Source organism: Microcebus murinus, chromosome X (genome assembly GCF_040939455.1).
Source record: "Microcebus murinus isolate Inina chromosome X, M.murinus_Inina_mat1.0, whole genome shotgun sequence".
Lineage (NCBI taxonomy): Eukaryota > Metazoa > Chordata > Mammalia > Primates > Cheirogaleidae > Microcebus > Microcebus murinus.
The window spans coordinates 122,842,851-122,860,384 of record NC_134136.1 but is presented as its reverse complement, the minus strand read 5'-3'; the positions used below and the strand labels follow the sequence as shown (position 1 = coordinate 122,860,384).

At 39.3% G+C, this 17,534-nt stretch overlaps 1 protein-coding gene and 1 pseudogene across 4 annotated transcripts; one reads left to right on the top strand and one right to left on the bottom strand.

Moving 5' to 3' along the window:
• Positions 1 to 757: 757 nt before the first annotated feature.
• Positions 758 to 5,558, bottom strand: PAGE4 (PAGE family member 4). 4 transcript variants are annotated; one of them, XM_075999371.1, is made up of 5 exons: positions 5,476 to 5,558; positions 3,864 to 3,977; positions 3,276 to 3,381; positions 1,976 to 2,107; positions 758 to 872 (listed from the first exon to the last, which is right to left on the bottom strand). In XM_075999371.1, exons 2-4 carry the CDS (start codon positions 3,939 to 3,941, stop codon positions 1,995 to 1,997), a joined length of 297 nt encoding a protein of 98 aa, XP_075855486.1. In that variant the 5' UTR covers positions 3,942 to 3,977; positions 5,476 to 5,558; the 3' UTR covers positions 758 to 872; positions 1,976 to 1,994. The 4 variants fall into 4 exon arrangements, with proteins under 4 accessions (XP_075855486.1, XP_075855488.1, XP_075855489.1 ...); XM_075999373.1 differs by having other exon boundaries at positions 5,480 to 5,552; XM_075999374.1 differs by having other exon boundaries at positions 5,410 to 5,481.
• A 3,271-nt stretch (positions 5,559 to 8,829) lies between these two features.
• LOC105856423 (elongation factor 1-alpha 1 pseudogene) lies at positions 8,830 to 10,416 on the top strand (annotated as a pseudogene).
• The last annotated feature ends 7,118 nt before the right edge of the window (positions 10,417 to 17,534 follow it).

Below are 17,534 nucleotides of genomic sequence, written 5' to 3'. Positions count from 1 at the left end.
AAAAAAAAAAAAAAGATTAATAGAGAACTACCATATACTCAGTAGATGCAGACCAAGTATTTGATAAAATTGAACATATATTCATGTTAAGGACACTTAGTAAAACTAGGAATAAAAAAAATATTTTTTAATCTAATACAGGTTGAGTATCCTATATCCAAAATGTTTGGTACCAGAAGCGTTTCAGATTTGGGATTTTTTTCAGATGTTTGAATACTTGCATTATACTTATCAGTTCAACAGCTATAATTTGAAATCTGAAATGCTCCTTTGAGCAACACATTGGTTCTCAAAAAGTGTCAGATTCTCAAGCATTTCAGATTAGGAACACTCAACCTGCAGAAGGCATGATTTTAAAAACCCTATAGTATACATCATAGTGAAATGCTGAAAGTTTTCCTTTTGGGATCAGGAATATGACAAAGGTGTCTGCTATCATCATTTCTAATCAACATTGTACTGATGGGGTCTAGCCAGTGTCATAAGGTAAGAAGGAGAATTAAAAGTATAAAGATTAAAAAGAAACAAAATTGTCATTATTTGCATATAGTGCAATTGTATATGTAGAAAATTCAAAAGGATGTAAGGATACACTAGAATAATCAAGTTTAGCAAGGTTGCCAGACACAAAATCAATACACAAAAATATACAGCACTTCTATACACCAGTTCTAAACAGAATATGAAAAGTTTTTTAAGATATCATTTACATTAGTATCAACTTCCTAGGAATAGATTTAACAAAAGACATGTACGATTGCAGAGAAAACTGTAAAACTTTATTGAATAGAGAATTTAACAAGTCAAATTTTCAATGTAACAGCATGTGTAGCTTCGGTTTGTCTTCTTGTCAACTTAGGACTGTCCATTTTCTAAAATATAAACATAACAGACCAGAGTGAAAGCATTTGCCAAGAATGTTTTCATTAATCAGGAACAAAAGTCAAGAATTAAAAAAAAATTTAAGTAAAACATTAACGTAATAGTTGGGACCATCACTTAGCAGAACATTACTGAGATGATACAAAAAGCACACAAAGGACGCTAGTTTTGGTTTTTAAGATGAAACTAAAACCAGAGCCCTAACCACTCTATAGACTTCTATGCTAATGTACATTTTCAGGCATATGAACACTAATTTTTAAAATGCATCACTCTTTCTAGGGTGTATAAGGAAACAAAGACTTCTCAAACCCAGACCAGATTAAATTCTATGAGCCCATTTAAAGATAATTTTAAGTAGAGAGGAAAAACCAGTGATTTCAGTTTAAAAACAAAAAAAAACTTCAAGCAGCAAAACAAATAAGCAAATACAATCATTCAAATGTATTGACTTGAAACACTGTACAAATTATATATTAGCTAAAATAATTATGTCATACTTGGAATTGCTTAACTAAAAAGGTCAAAGAACAGCATGTCATTTGGTTTGTCTCTGTTATGCAAAAACAATTCACTGATCTAGTTCAACCATTATGTGGTCTATTTACAGCAGGGTGGCCATTCAACCCATTGGCACCTGTTGTCCTGGCATAAGTATTCATAGCACTCTCTTTCACTCTCAGAAGTGTCATGGATTAGGTGATAAACATACAGATCCATCTTATTTTTTGGTGTGTAAAAGTGATTTTGATAAACAATTCTGGCAAATTAAAGAAACAATAACATTGTATTGTTCAGACATCCAATTACTACTGGTACAGGTTGAATAATTTATATACTTTAAAAAGCATTTGGTCACCTGCCTTGAGTTTCAAAAGACTTCTCCAAAATTATAATACTGTCATGTTTTATAATTTTACATGACTTTGACCTAATTATTTTTCCCTGACACTGACTTTGAATCAAGTATTTGAAATCTAAACTACCTTTCAAACAATATTTGTATTTGAAACGTTTTACTAAAGTATAATATACTATAGAAGAGTTAACCACCACCCCCACCCATGACTCCCATTCTGAATGAATCACATACCTGCTTTTGGAACTTTAGCTTACTCCGGAGTAGGTGGAGGAGTCTTCGCTTTCACATCAGGACCATCTCCACGTTCACCTCCAGTCTTTTCCAGAACCATTTCCGGGGGACCACCTTCCAGTTCAAGTTCTCCTATAAATAAAAAGCCATTAATATAAACAGTAAACCATACATTAATTAGTGTTATTAAATAAAGCTTGGTAGGACAGTATCCTAACAAGTGTAATTAAGAATAAGAACGTAATGAGCATTGGAGTTTTCTGCTAGAAAACGGGCAAGTTGAGGTTCTCAAATATTACCTCCTCTATGAAGCTTTTATTTTCCTAAGGCAGTATAAGACAACTTAGTTGTCATGTTCATAACCTACATATATTTCTGTTATTGAAATCAGATCAGTAGTTTACAAGAATTTCCTTGACTAGATTGTGAGCTCAAGATAGAAATCATTCTCTCATTTATATTTATATCCCCAGAACCTAGTACACTACCTGGTACTAGTATGTCCCAGTAAATGAGTGGAAAAAAGTCTTTAACAATAGTGACATGAGAAAAACCCAAATTAGGGAACATTTTATAAAACTGGTTTGGACTCTGATTGTCAATGTCATGAAAGATAAAGACTGAGCAACCCTTTCAGGTTTAAGGACACCAGAAATATATGACAATTAAATGCCATGGGTGATCTTGGAATGGATCCTGTGTCAGGAAAAAAAAAATGCTATAAAGGATATTACTAGACCAACTGACAAAACTGCAATAGACTTTAAATTAGATAATGTTTTCTCAATGATAAATTTCCTTAATTTGATAATTAAAAAAATAAAGGAATGTATCACAAATACATTATGGTTCAGGAAGATAAAGTATTGAAGACTTTTAACAGTAAGAAATGATTTCAATTTTTATTTATATTATGAAATTTTCTAAAAATTGCAATGTAAAAGCTAACCATAATACATCTAGGTTTGCTCAAACTTTTGATGCAATGACTTAAGCCCAGAAAACAACATCCCAAGACGACTATGTTCAACTAGTGAAATAGTTTACAATTTTGGCTAAATGTAGTTTCCAATGGTTTGCTAATGTAGAACCTTGGCAAGGACTGTATTTTCCAAGCATGCCAAGTAACTCTTAAGACACAATTTAGATAAAACGCTAAAGAGAAAACTTATCATAGAGAGGGACTACAGTCAGCTGCAAACTACACCAAACAGGTTTCTAGCCAATTTTCAGGAAATGGTTTATTCATTCCTGTTACTAGCATATAATCATACATGAAATACAAAATGTTCCTCCATACCCTCTTCACTGTCAACCACGGGTACTCCTTCTCCTCCCTCTTGTCCAGGTTCAATTTCCTGACTCTCAGTCGGTGGTTCCTCTTCATTTCCACTGGGCTTTCGGACCTTGGGGAGGGTAGATGCAAACAGTAAAGAGTACTGTTATTAATACTATAGCAATAGAAATCACAAATACACATACTATGTGGTGATAACTAATCACAAGTAAGTCTGAAAAAGTTTTTCCTATCCTCTTTTCTGTAGGTACTCTGAAGATTAAAAATTACTCTTCCTATATAGAAAACACACTAAGAAAGGAGTTACCTGCAAGGGCTGATAATTCTGGAAACCATTCTAATCTTCTCTGGGCTGTGTTATTTATTAATAAGCATGTCATAAGAACTACCGCTAGGCTCACAACAACATACATATATAGACAACACCAGAACATAAGTCTCTTTGCTCAGTGTTTTATTCATGGGATTCACTTTTCAACTATTTTCAGCAGGGAAGTCCTTTATACAAAAGATCTGTACTGGTTCAACAACTTTTTCAATTTTTTTCAGAAAAACAAATTTCTGCAAATGGAAATAAGATCAAGTACTCACAGCCACAGTATCAACCAAAGTGGAAGATTCCTGACCATCTCCTCTTCCTCTGGATTTTGAGCGCACACGTCTGCTCATTTTCTAGGCAGCAATTAGAAAATCGTGACCTGAAAACTGCAATAAAAAATAATTATGCTTGACTATTTCCACAGCTGCCTGATTGTAATTCTTTTTTTTTTTTTTACTTTTGGTGATATTTCCAAAATAAGTCCCCAATTAAATAATAACTATTCCTGTTTTCTAATCACATAAAATAAGGCTATTTGCAAATCCCTGTGTTTCTCTCACAACCAACTTCACAGAAAAATGACCTCTAAGTACTAGATAAAAAATGGGAGGCTGGCCAGGCTTGGTGGCTCACACCTGTAATCCTAGCACTGTGGGAGGCCGAGGCGGGAGGATTGCTTGAGCTCAGGAGTTCCAGACCAACCTGAGCAAGAGTGAAACCTCCTCTTACTAAAAATAGAAAAATTAGCCAGGCATCTTGGTGCACGCCTGCAGTCCCAGCTACTCGGGAGGCTGAGGCAAGACCATGGCTTGAGCCCAGGAGTTGGAGGTTACAGTGAGCTATGATGCCGCCACTGCATTCAACCTGGGGCGTCTCTCTATGGGGGGCTTTCCTAAAGAGATTTAATTTCACTAACAAAATTATGAAGAGATTTTGTAATATACAGCCAAGGCTAGCTCTGCCTCCCCTCCTCAGGTCCCCATTGAGGACTCTGAAATCTGTCCTGTCAGCAGTTTCAGGCGCCCCCAGGACTCAAAGATACCTCAAAAAGTATCCCCAAGTTTTCGTCCCACCTTCACCTGATTCCTCCTCTCCACTGCCCCTCTCCTCCCTTGTCCCAGCCCCACCAGGAGAACAAGGCCCACGACGGCGTCACCGCACCACAAGAACAAGGCCCATGGCGGCGTCGCCGCCTGTGAGGAGAAAGACGACGACCCACAGGCCCTTCCTCTTCTAAGGCCCCGGACTGCGCTAACAACCCGCCCGAAGCCCGCTGGCTCATCCTCACACTCAGTCTCACACTTAAACTCCCAGAGGGACTGATCTGAGGACCTACCGGCTGAGTCTGAGTCAGCGGTAAAGAATTGAAACCAGAGAGACGCTACCCGCACCTGCTCAGCCCCGCAGCGTCCACCGCGAGGTGCGCACAGGCTTATGGGAAGGCATACAGTAGGCATGCGCACTGAGACAAGCACTTGCGCACTCGCTGAGGCTCCCCGCCCCTCCCCCACCAGGAACCCACTGAAGCCCCCAGATTTGTTCCTCTGTTGGCGGTTTCATATGCCTCCAGGACTCAAATACCTCAATACTGTACCCCCTTGAAACCCACCCCAACCCCAACTTCAGCTGGCCCCCTCCCCTCTTTGGCCCACCTTCCTCCCCTGTCCCATTTTCACCACAATAACAAAGCCTATGGCGGTGTCGCCGATTGTGAGGAGGACAACAACCTCGAGGCCCTTCCTCCCCCAATTCACCAATTGTGCCACCGGACCTCCACAAAGCCCACATGCTCACTCACTCACACCTGTTCTCACTTACACTTGCTACAAGACAGCAGAGAGCCCGTAAAGAATCAGGAACGGAAGGAACAGAAACAGCACCTACCTACCGTTATGGCCTAAGTACCACCTCTGTGGCATCAATTCCACCAGCCAATCCTAAAGCCCCAAAATGCGCGGGCTCCCGTGCGCTTGCGCAGTGGCATGTGTCACGTGGGCTGTCTTTCCATTCCTCCCGCATCGCATAGAGGCTCCGCCCCATGTGGGTGAGGGTGTGGCCTTCCCAGTGCTGGAAAAGGTTTGTACCCTGCTTTTCTCTCCTCCTCCAAAATTGTATGTCCTTGCATGTTTAGGAATGTTCCCAGACCTGCATTTCACCTAAATTTATCTTCTAAATTTTCTTCTCAGTCCTGCTACCTCAGTGGAATTCTAGAAAGTCTTTAGTCTACCCAAAGATGTATGAAACTTTTACGTTCTGAGAGAGTGTAAAGCTATTTTAAGCACGGTAGGAATCCAGAAAAATGTAAAAAGGATGAGTAAAGCCAAATACATAAATGAGCCTTAAAAATTGCACAAATCCTGTGACCCTGCATTTCTACTTCTAGGACTTTAATGTTAAGGAAACTGTCTTGAATGTTAACAAAGATTCTTTGTTTGGTCAAACTTTACGTCAGGTTCCTGAATCTTCTGTGAGGCCCATCTATGTACTTCCTTGTAAAAGCTAGTTGTAAGAACTCTGCTAAATCAGTTTAGCAAGAAGCCCCCATCCTCGATAGCTTATCATCCTCCAATTCTGATCCCACTCAATATCTGATCAGGTTCCTCATCCTCCACCACCACACAGGTGATATTTGATCCCTCTGTCTTCAGCAAGAATCCTGTTAGGTCAGTTTATCCAGAATCTCCCTTACCCCTGACGTTTCCTCTGAGTGATTTTCCATCCACTGACCCCCACCTTGCTCCCACTGGCCCATGCTGTATTCAGAGTTGAGACCAATCTCTCTCCCCCACTGTAAGGCCCCTTACAGTGGTCCCTATACTTATCACCATGGTCCTGAATAAAGTCTGCCTTAGTGTACTTTAACAAGTACCATTGAACAGTTTTTTTTTCTTTAACAATGTGAACAAAGATTTAGATACATGGGACTTCCAAAGTAGCTTAATTTATAATAGCATGGTCATTGACTTGTTCTATAAGTAAATTATGGCACACTTGAAAATGAAATATAGCTGGCCATCAAACACCAGTGCTGAATAATGTTTCCTGTCATGGTGGTGCTCCTCACTTTAAGTTATTAACTTGAAACAGACAGTTATGCAGCATTTGTGTGGAACATGATCCCAAAAGAAGAGGGAGACTTTGGAAAAGGTCACCAAGGCTACCAGACTTCCAACCTTCCTCTCAGACAGTAAGTGTGCTTTGTTCTCACAGCCATCGTTTTCTAGGGCTCCAAAGACACATAGTTCTCCAAGGGCAACCCAGCAGATAAAATACATTCCTTGGCATTGTAGGTCTCCTGAGCCTAGTGCACCTCAAAGAGCTTCACCATCACCTAGGTGGTCTGGTGCTCTGTGATCAGAGAAGGTGTGGAATGGGGGAAGGTGGGGGGAAGGCAGAAGCCCACTATTCCTACTTTAGGCAAACAAAGATAGGTGGTTTCCTATAGGGCAGAATGGAGCTTGCCCTTCCCATTCCTGTCCTCCCACCTAACCCCCCCACCAAGCACAAACCTTTCTGTCCTTGCATGTCTAGAATCATTCCCAGACTCAGCAGGTTACCCTTAGAGAAACACACATTCTTTGAGAGTTAGAAAGATCCCCTGTGGCAAAAGTAGAATTGCCAAATGATCTGTTTCTCACTGCTTCTCCCCCTCCCCTTCCCCTCCCCCTCTCCTTCTCCCTCTCCCTCTCTCCTGAAGATGAGTCAATCAATATAGAGCCAAGTATAAAGAATATATAATTCTTCCTTGATCTCACCAATCAGGGATAACCACTTTTAATATCTAAGCAGGAGTTGCTCCTACAACTCAGATCTTTATGTGGATGAAATAATGATCTATTGACAGACTGAGTTCTCACACTCTGAAATCAGTATAAAGTGTGGGCTCTAGTCCCAGCCTCTTGTTTCTCCTCAAATAAAACACTTTCATTGGCTCTTAGTACTTTCCTATTATCTCTAGGAAAGGCTATCTGTCTCCCTGACTTTGGTGTTTGTTGGCTAATGCTATGTTCTCTGCATAGGATTGAGTTTCTCCAGGACACTGTGAAGGAGTTAGAAGGGAGGTGAGGTCCTTTCTGTATGAGAGCTTGGATTCTGAACTGAAAAAGAAACCCTGATTTGCCCAGCACCATAAGCCTTTCCTGGGAACCTCATCCTCAGGCAACATTAGAGCAGAGCAGGCACTCTGACTAAGGATGGATAGCTACTCCCAAGCCCTTGTTTGGATCATTGTGATGATTATAGATATCACTTTCATTTTGTTTTATGACACAAGTAACATCTGCTCCTTAAAATAATCCAATCAGTAATAATTGACCAGTTTCATTGTCTTATCATTATTATTTAAATCCTAGCACAAAGTTACCTAATTCTTGGTAGACTTAACACCTGAAAGTAAGAGTATTGTTTCTAGGACCACTGAGGAGAGCCCCAAGGCATCCCTCTTGTCACTCCTCCTCCTATCCTCCCTCACCAAAGCAGAGGAAAAAGATACCCTTTGTTTACCCATTTGCCATGGTCAGAGGTGATAATCAAGAATGGGGACAGATAACTATGCCCCGTCTGGAGTGAAGCAGGTGTCAGGGTCCCACCCTGAGCCAAGGCTACATGTGAGCTCTGTTCAGACTATCCAGAATCCTGCTGGGGGAAATGTGGAAAACACTGCCTGGGCCATCTGTGAGTGGTGATGTGCAGACATGAGGCCATACTGTGAGGTGGGGGGCAGGGGCAGATGGCCCAGGCCCCTTTTCAATACCTGAGGGAGGGAAGGATTTGGGTTCAGGTGCTCATTGCAGGTATATGCTCCAGAGGGAGGTGGTGGTGGTGGTGGTGGTGGTGGGAGTGCTTCCCAGTCTGGCCCTCTCCAGGCCTGGAGTACTGCCCCTGTGGGCCTGTGGATGGGCCAGAAACTGCCTTTGCTAGTTTCTTTATATCGTGCTGCCTCATGGATCCACTCGTTCCCCTGAATCCCTCAGCTCAAGGAGAAGCTTAGCAATCGCATGAGTACCATCTATGAAAAGTGGTGTGGCATAAGTGCCCACATGTGCAGGATGCGGGATTGACAGGAGGAACATCATGCACTAACTCTTGGAAGCGTGCTTGCAAACTGCAGAGGCCACTGGGACTGGGGCTGGAGCATGTGGGTCAGAGGGGGATATTTTCTTTGTTGTCCCTTGAACACGATAAGTACATGAATAGATTGTGGATATAAATATTCTGTGAGCCTTTTTCGCAACAGGTTTGCCGCCAGAACACAGGTGCCGTGAAAACCACCCATAAAAGCCAAAATGGGGAAGGAAAAAACCCACATCAACATTGTCGTCATCGGACATGTAGATTCAGGCAAGTCCACCACTACTGGCCATCTGATCTACAAATGTGGTGGGATCGACAAAAGAACCATCGAAAAATTTGAGAAGGAGGCTGCTGAAATGGGAAAGGGCTCCTTCAAGTATGCCTGGGTCTTGGATAAACTGAAAGCTGAGCGTGAGCGTGGTATCAACATTGATATCTCCCTGTGGAAATTTGAGACCAGCAAATATTATGTGACTATTATTGATGCCCCAGGACACAGAGACTTTATCAAAAACATGATTACAGGCACATCTCAGGCTGACTGTGCTGTCCTGATTGTTGCTGCTGGTGTTGGTGAATTTGAAGCTGGTATCTCAAAGAATGGGCAGACTCGTTGAGCATGCCCTTCTGGCTTACACACTAGGTGTGAAACAACTAATTGTTGGTGTTAACAAAATGGATTCCACTGAGCCGCCCTACAGCCAGAAGAGATACGAGGAAATTGTTAAAGAAGTCAGCACTTACATTAAGAAAATTGGCTACAACCCTGACACAGTAGCATTTGTGCCAATTTCTGGCTGGGATAGTGACAACATGTTGGAGCCAAGTGCTAACATGCCTTGGTTCAAGGGATGGAAAGTCACCCATAAAGATGGCAACACCAGTGGAACCACACTGCTTGAAGCTCTGGATTGCATCCTGCCACCAACTCGTCCAACTGACAAGCCTTTGCGTCTGCCTCTCCAGGATGCCTACAAAATTGGTGATATTGGCACTGTCCCTGTGGGCCGAGTGGAGACTGGTGTTCTCAAACCCGGCATGGTGGTCACCTTTGCTCCAGTCAATGTTACAACTGAAGTAAAGTCCGTTGAAATGCACCATGAAGCTTTGAGCGAAGCTCTTCCAGGGGACAATGTGGGTTTCAACGTCAAGAAGGTGTCTGTCAAAGATGTTCGTCGTGGCAACGTTGCTGGTGACAGCAAAAATGACCCACCAATGGAAGCAGCAGGCTTCACTGCTCAGGTGATTATCCTGAACCATCCAGGCCAAATTAGTGCTGGCTATGCTCCTGTACTGGATTGTCATACTGCTCACATTGCCTGCAAGTTTGCTGAGCTGAAGGAAAAGATTGATTGCCGCTCTGGAAAGAAGCTAGAGGATGGTCCTAAATTCTTGAAGTCTGGTGATGCTGCCATCGTCGATATGGTTCCTGGCAAGCCCATGTGTGTCAACAGCTTCTCAGACTATCCCCCTCTGGGTTGTTTTGCTGTTCGTGATATGAGACAGACAGTTGTTGTGGGTGTCATCAAAGCAGTGGACAAGAAGGCTGCTGGAGCTGGCAAGGTCACCGAATCTGCCCAGAAAGCTCAGAAGGCTAAATGAATATTATCCCTAATATCTGCCACCCCACTCTTAATTAGTGGTGGAAGAACGGTCTCAGAACTGTTTGTTTCAATTGGCCATTTAAGTTTAATAGTAAAAGACTGGTTGTTAATAACAATGCATCGTAAAACCTTCAGAAGGAAAGGAGAATGTTTTGTGAACCACTTTTGTTTCTTTTTGTGTGGCAGTTTTAAGTTATTAGTTTTTAAAATCAGTACTTTTTGATGGAAACAACTTGACCAAAAATCTGTCACAGAATTTTGAGACCCATTAAAACAAAGTTTAATGAGCAACATATGTCTTCTTTTGGTCAACACTGAAAATTTTATAGAAATCCATAGGCAAAAGACTTTATGATCTATTTCTGGTGATGAATGTGCTGCTGAAATGTAGAAAGTAATTCTGAGTTTAATGTTTCTTTTTCCAGGTTGGAAATAAAGATTCCCCCCCACACCTATTGCTAAGGGAGAAATCTTGAAGGTAGCTTGTGAAAAGCTACGGGAGGGCTCTGGTCACAAAACTTGATTAGGATAGAAATGTGGTATGCTTTTTGTTCACCTGTAATTTTAGGGAGGACAAAACCTGTGTAACAGTCAAGGCCATGTGCTACATATATAAAACTAGATAATGAGTAAACTTAAGGAATTTCAAATTCTAGTTTTTCAGTTAATTAGAATGCATTTATACATCACTGCAGTTAAAAAGCTGAAAGTGAGGCTTTTTAGTATTGAAGACTGCTCAGCTTTTGAAAGGAAGATAAAGTTGTTGGTTATTAACTGTACATAAGACATTTATTTCCAATAGGAATTTCATCTAAAGAGTAGAATTTAGGTGGAAAGTTAACATTTTTATACTTGAGGTTAAACCCAAGGTTTTTGAGGTACAATGGTAAATACAGCTTAAGTGAACAGGGATAAGCTTTAGTTTGAAATGGTTTTGAAAGTTACCAAGTGCTATTCAAGAATAATTACCCAAGAGCAAGGCACTAACATATTAAGGTTTGAAGTAACTAAGTAGTTGGACAAAAATGAGTCTCCTATATTTTACTTTGGGATAATTGCAGACTTGTAATCAGCTTCCTTGAGTGTCAGTCACTCTATTCTGGTTTTGGACACTTGAGTGTTTGAAATAACACTGCATGAATCTTTGAAATTTTTAGCAGTAATTCTGTACCTCAGGCTTAATATCTAAATGAATGTTTTGCTTATGAAAAGAAATTAAGTTCAGTTTATCAGACAGGCAAAATTTACATGACATGTTAATACATGCCAAATAAAGTAGGATTTAGGGTAAGGGGTCAAAGAAAACAGTGAGTCACATGCAACGTGATGGTCATCATTCAAAGGGTACCCCATCAAGCTACTTGATGTGGCCATAGATGAAAGACCAGTTTAAAATGTTTATAGCCTTTTCCCTCATTTAAGTCTGAACTGCGTAAAAATGCCTTAATAGTGCTCTCAGGCATCCAGGGCTGTAAATTGAAAGATTTTGTTCTGTTTCTTGCCTCATGTTGGTGTAAGCTTAGTATTTGCTTGATTAGAGGAGACAAGGTCATTAAGAATAGCTGGCCAGTAGATGGTTGATGTATTAACAGCAAATTGGCTCAGCTGTAGGATTTACCAGACAAGAGATACTACTCCACTTCCAAGAATCAAGGTCTAACATTAATATTGCTACCACCATTAAAGGATAGTCTCAGAAGAGCTCCAGTTAATAGTATACTAAGTTTCACTTGGTGTGAAACCCGGTGTGTGACTAAGACAACTGTCTGGTTTGAGCACCACCTACTGGCACTCATTACAAACTAGCTCAATACAATAGAGGAACTTTTAAACAGGATAGAGGAGCATATATCTCCTACAATAACTACTGTATCGGAATTGATTAAAAACAATTTGAGAGTGGATTTCAAAAGTGAAAATTAACTTGAATGCCTGAAACTGGTACTTTAAAACTGTTTTAAGTTGTACAGCTGTATTTGGTTATAAGTAACTTCAGGTGCGGACTTGAAGTTTTCTTCTGGAAATTCTGGTGTGATCTTAGAATATTAAAGGAAATGGGAAAGGCATTCTAGTTAAAAATATTGTCATTAAGGCATATCTGAGTTTTTTTCCTTCTAACTTCATACCCTAATAAGGACATCTGAAATTACTGGGTTTTGGCCAGATCAGAACTCAATTTCAGTACCTTGCCTTTCCCATAGTTAATCCTGATAATTACCTCTCAAATCTTAGATGAATCAGGCCTCAGCTATGACTCAATGAAAGTCTGGTGGGGCGTGATTTGAACTAACATGAATCCTGTCTCGTTTACTTTCCCCATGAAGAATATTGACAACTTAGATTAATAGGCCAGAGTTTTTAGCACTGGGTTGTCAACATGACCTTGCTTTTGTAGCAACTGTTATCTACCATTTATATCTTAGTGTAACTCTAAAAGGTTTCATTTTAAAGATTGCTATTTAAATATTCCTTGCTCTGATCTGATTATTTGCAACTGTCAATAATTTCGGACTGCTTTTAGTAGACCCATGGATCTCTAAGGGTTAAGTGAGTTCAGTTTGTAGTCTATAGGAGATAATATGACAAAGACAATGTGAAATTGTTTCAATGATTCTAAGCAAAGGATATCTGAATATTTAAAACAAGGGACTTAAAAGTCCCATTTTTTATAAAGGTATTACATTAAAATGTTTCCTAGTTCTGTAAGTTTTGATAAATGTATAGTTAGCCACAGTTAAAATATAGTATGGTTCCATCCTCCAAAGTTCCCCTGTCCTCATTTGTTGTCAACTTCTAACCCCCTAGCCCCTTGGTAACCACTGATCTGTTCTTTAAATTTTGTTTTTGCAGTTACTCATACCTGGGCTCATGCAGTATATAAATCATTTTGAGTCTGGCCTCACTTAGCATGATGCATTTGAGACTCATCCATTTTGCATATGTCAGTAATCTGTTCCTTTTTAATGGATGTATGATAGTGTATCCATTCCCAGCCGAGGGACATTTGGTTGTTTCCAGTTTGGGGCAATTACAAATAAAGCTGCTATAAACATTTAAAAAAAATTCTGTGAGGTGATTTTTCTAAATCACTGACTGGTAAACGTGAAGAAAGTTTTTGTGATTGCAAAGGAGAGTTCTCATGAATCTGATTAACAAAGTATGTCGTTTTAAACTTTGACTCCTCTGAACTCCTTCAAATACCACTCATGCACATTCAGTTGCTGCACACATACTCACATATATTCAGATAGCTATTACTTGATGTCAGCATATCTGGGTGGTTCACCTGAAGCAAGTGGAGAGAAAGGAAGGTTCTGTCTTTGGCAGCTCCACCATCAAAAGGAGTTGCCCTTTTTATTCCCTCTTCCTTATACAGAAGCCACCAGGTTTGCCTTTCTATGTCAACTGAGCACTATTTTGTAATTGTGCTTGTCACCTCAGTCTTCATTGATGGTGTCCACGCTTCTGACCTGTGCTAGAGGGCTCATCTGGCTTTGGACTTCTTTCTCTTGGGCAAGTTTCCTCTTGTGCATGTTTTCCCTGGTAGTCAGATAATTGATGAGAGTACCTTGCTCATGCTGGCCTTTGCTGGTTCTTATGTCTCTGCCTGTATACCTTTGCCAAAAATTAGTTGTTCATATACATGTGAATTTATTTCTGGACTCTCTATGCATGTCAATCTATTTGTCTATCCTTATGCCAATGCCACACTATTGTGATGTAGTTTTGTAACAATTCTTGAAATCTTGTTTTGGTTACTCTTGGTCTTCTGCATTTCCATATGAATTATAGAATCAGCTCATCAATTTCTACCAAAAACAAAAAACTCTGCAAGAATTTTGATTGGGAATGCATTAAAGTTATAGATCAATATGAGGAAAATTGACATATTAATAATATTGATTTTTCAGACCCATGAACAAGATATATCTCACCATTCATTTAGGTCTTAATTTTTCTCAACCATATTTTGTATTAAATAGTTTTCAGTATACAAATCTTTCACTTATTTTGTCAAGTTTATCTCTATTTTTCATATGTTTTATACTATTATAAATGGTATTGATTTTATTTCAATTTTTATTGTGTGTTACTGGTAGATAGAAATACAATTGATTTCTTTATATTGAATTTGTATCCTGTAACTTTACTAAACTTGCATGTTGGCTTTAGTAGTTTTTAATTATTTTTATTAGATTTAATTATATTTTCTATATAAACAACCATGTCATTTGTACTTAGACAGTTTTGCTTCTTTATTTCCAATCTGGAAGCAGTTTCTTTTTTTTTTTCTTCTTCTTTTTCCAATTTCTTTTTTTTTATTTCAGGATATTATGGGGTACAAACAGAGATGTTTGGGTTACTGTAGCCTTGTAGTAAAGCTTGAAGACTGGTAGACTGATACCTCTCAGTTTGTTCTTTTTGCTTAAGATTGCTTTGGCTATATGAGGTCTTCTCTAATTCCAGACAAAGAGTAGAATTATTTTTTCTAGATCCATAAAGAATGATGATGGTACTTTGATAGGGATTGCATTAGTTCTGTAGATCACTTTAGGTAGTATGGGCATTTTAAAAATATTGATTCTGCCAATCCATGAGCATGGTCGATTTTTTCATTTGTTTACATCTCCTACAATTTCTTTTCTCAGTGTTTTGTAGTTCTCCCTATATATGTCTCTCACCTCTTTCGTTAAATATATTCCTAAATATTTAATTTTTTTTAAAGCTGTTGTGAAAGGTGTTGTGATTTTTATTTGATTTTCGGCTTGACTGTTATTGGTGTATATAAATGCCACTGATTTGTGTGCATTGATTTTGTATCCTGAGACTTTACTGAATTCATTTATCAATTTCAGAAGTCTGTTGGTTGAATCCTTGGAGTTTTCTATATATATCATATCATCAGCAAAGAGCGAGAGTTTGATCTCTTCTGTCCCCATTTGGATGCCCTTAATTCTCCTCTCTTGTCTAATTGCTCTGGCAAGGACTTCCAGCACTATGTTGAATAGAAGTGGAGATAGTGGGCAACTTTGTCTGGTTACAGTCCTAAGCAGGAATGTTTTCAATTTTTCCCCATTCAGTATGATATTGGCTGTGGGTTTATCATGTATGGCCTTAATAATTTAAAGGTATGTCCTGTCTATGCCTATTTTGTTAAGAGTTTTTATCATAAAGGTGTGCTGGATGTTGTCAAATGCTTTTTCTGCATCTATTGAGAGAATCATATGGTCTTTGTTCTTGCTTTTATTTATTTATTTTTTTGTATTGCGGCATATTATGGGGGAACAGACATTAAGGTTTCAAAATGCCCTCCCCCCTACAAGTCTGAGTTTCCAGCATGACCGTCCCCTAGATGGTGCACATCTCACTCCTTATGTATATACATACCCGCCCCCGTCCCCCCTCCCACCTGCCCAATACCCTATTACTGTAGTACCTATGTGTCCACTTAGGTGCTACTCAGTTAATACCAGTTTGCTGGAGAATATATCTGGTGCTTGTTTTTCCATTCTTGGGATACTTCACTTAGTAATATGGGTTCCAGCTCTAACCAGGAAAATATAAGATGTGCTATATCACCATTGTTTCTTAGAGCTGAATAGTACTCCATGGTATATATATACCACATTTTATTAATCCATTCTTGAATAAATGGGCACTTGGGCTGTTTTCACAGCCTTGCGATTATGAATTGTGCTGCTATGAACATTCGAGTGCAGGTGTCTTTTTTGTAGAGTGTCATTGGATCATTTGGGTAGATGCCCAGCAATGGGATTGCTGGATCAAATGGTAGATTCACTTGTATCGCTTTAAGGTATCTCCATATTGCTTTCCACAGAGGTTGAACTAGTTTGCAGTCCCACCAGCAGTGTAGGAGTGTTCCTCTCTCTCCACATCCACGCCAGCATTTGTTATTTGGAGACGTTTTGATAAAGGCCATTCTCACTGGACTTAAATGATATCTCATTGTAGTTTTGATTTGCATTTCCCTGATGATTAGAGATGTTGAGCATTTTTTCATATGTTTGTTGGCCATTCTTCTGTCTTCTTTAGAAAAGTTTCTGTTCAAGTCCTTTGCCCACTTTTTAATAGGGTTATTTGATTTTTTTCTTGCTGATTTTCGTGAGTTCTAAGTATATTCTAGTTATCAGACCTTTATCGGATACGTAGGATGCAAAAATTTTCTCCCATTCTGTAGGTTGTCTGTTTACTTTCATGACTGTATCTTTGGCTGTGCAGAAGCTTTGTAGTTTGATCATGTCCCATTTATTTATTTTTGTTTCTGCTTTGATTGCCTTTGGGGATTTCTTCATAAACTCTTTGCCTAGGCCGATGTCTAGGAGAGTGTTTCCAACATTTTCCTCTAGAATTCTAATGGTTTCACACCTGAGATTTAAGTCTGTTATCCAGCGTGAGTTGATTTTTCTAAAAGGTGAAAGGTGTGGATCCTGCTTCAGCCTTCTACAAGTGGCTATCCAGTTTTCCCAGCACCATTTATTGAAAAGGGATTCTTTTCCCCAGCATATATTTTTGTCTCCATTGTCAAAGATTAGATGGCTATATGAGGATGATCTTATATCAGGATTGTCACATCTGTTCCACTGGTCAATAATCCTATTTTTGTGCCAATACCACATTGTTTTAATTACTACAGCTTTGTAGTATAGTTTGATATCTGGCATATTAATGCCTCCCAATTTGTTTTTGTTGCCTAGAATTGCTCTTGATATTCGGGGTCTTCTTTGGTCCATACAAAGCGTAAAATTATTTTTTCTATATCTGTGAAGAATGCTGATGGGATTTTAATAGGTATTGCATTGAATCTGTAGATCAGTTTGGGTAGTATAGACATTTTAATGATGTTGAGTCTGCCGATCCATCAGCATGGAATGGATTTCCATTTGTTTACATCCTCTGCTATTTCCTTCCTCAGTGTTTCATAGTTCTCCCTATAGAGGTCTTTTACCTCCTTGGTTAAGTATATTCCTAGGTACTTTAATTTCTTTGTTGCTATTGTGAAGGGTATTGAGTCTTTAATTTGGTTCTCGATTTGATTGTTGTTGGCGTATACGAATGCCTCTGATTTCTGTGTATTGATTTTGTATCCTGAGACTTTGATAAATTCATTGATCAGTTCCAGAAGTTTCCTGGTTGAATCTTTGGGGTTTTCTAGATATAATATTATATCATCAGCAAACAGTGAAAGTTTGATCTCTTCTGCCCCTATTTGGATACCTTTAATTCCACTTTCCTGTCTGATTGCTG

Coding starts and splice junctions, on each gene's coding strand:
- PAGE4 (XM_075999371.1), bottom strand. CDS start 3,941: ATGAGCAGACGTGTGCGCTCAAAATCCAGAGGAAGAGGAGATGGTCAG. Junction 3,382..3,863: donor CTTTGGTTGATACTGTGGCT/GTGAGTACTTGA, acceptor ACCCTCCCCAAG/GTCCGAAAGCCCAGTGGAAA. Junction 2,108..3,275: donor CGTGGTTGACAGTGAAGAGG/GTATGGAGGAAC, acceptor TTTTATTTATAG/GAGAACTTGAACTGGAAGGT.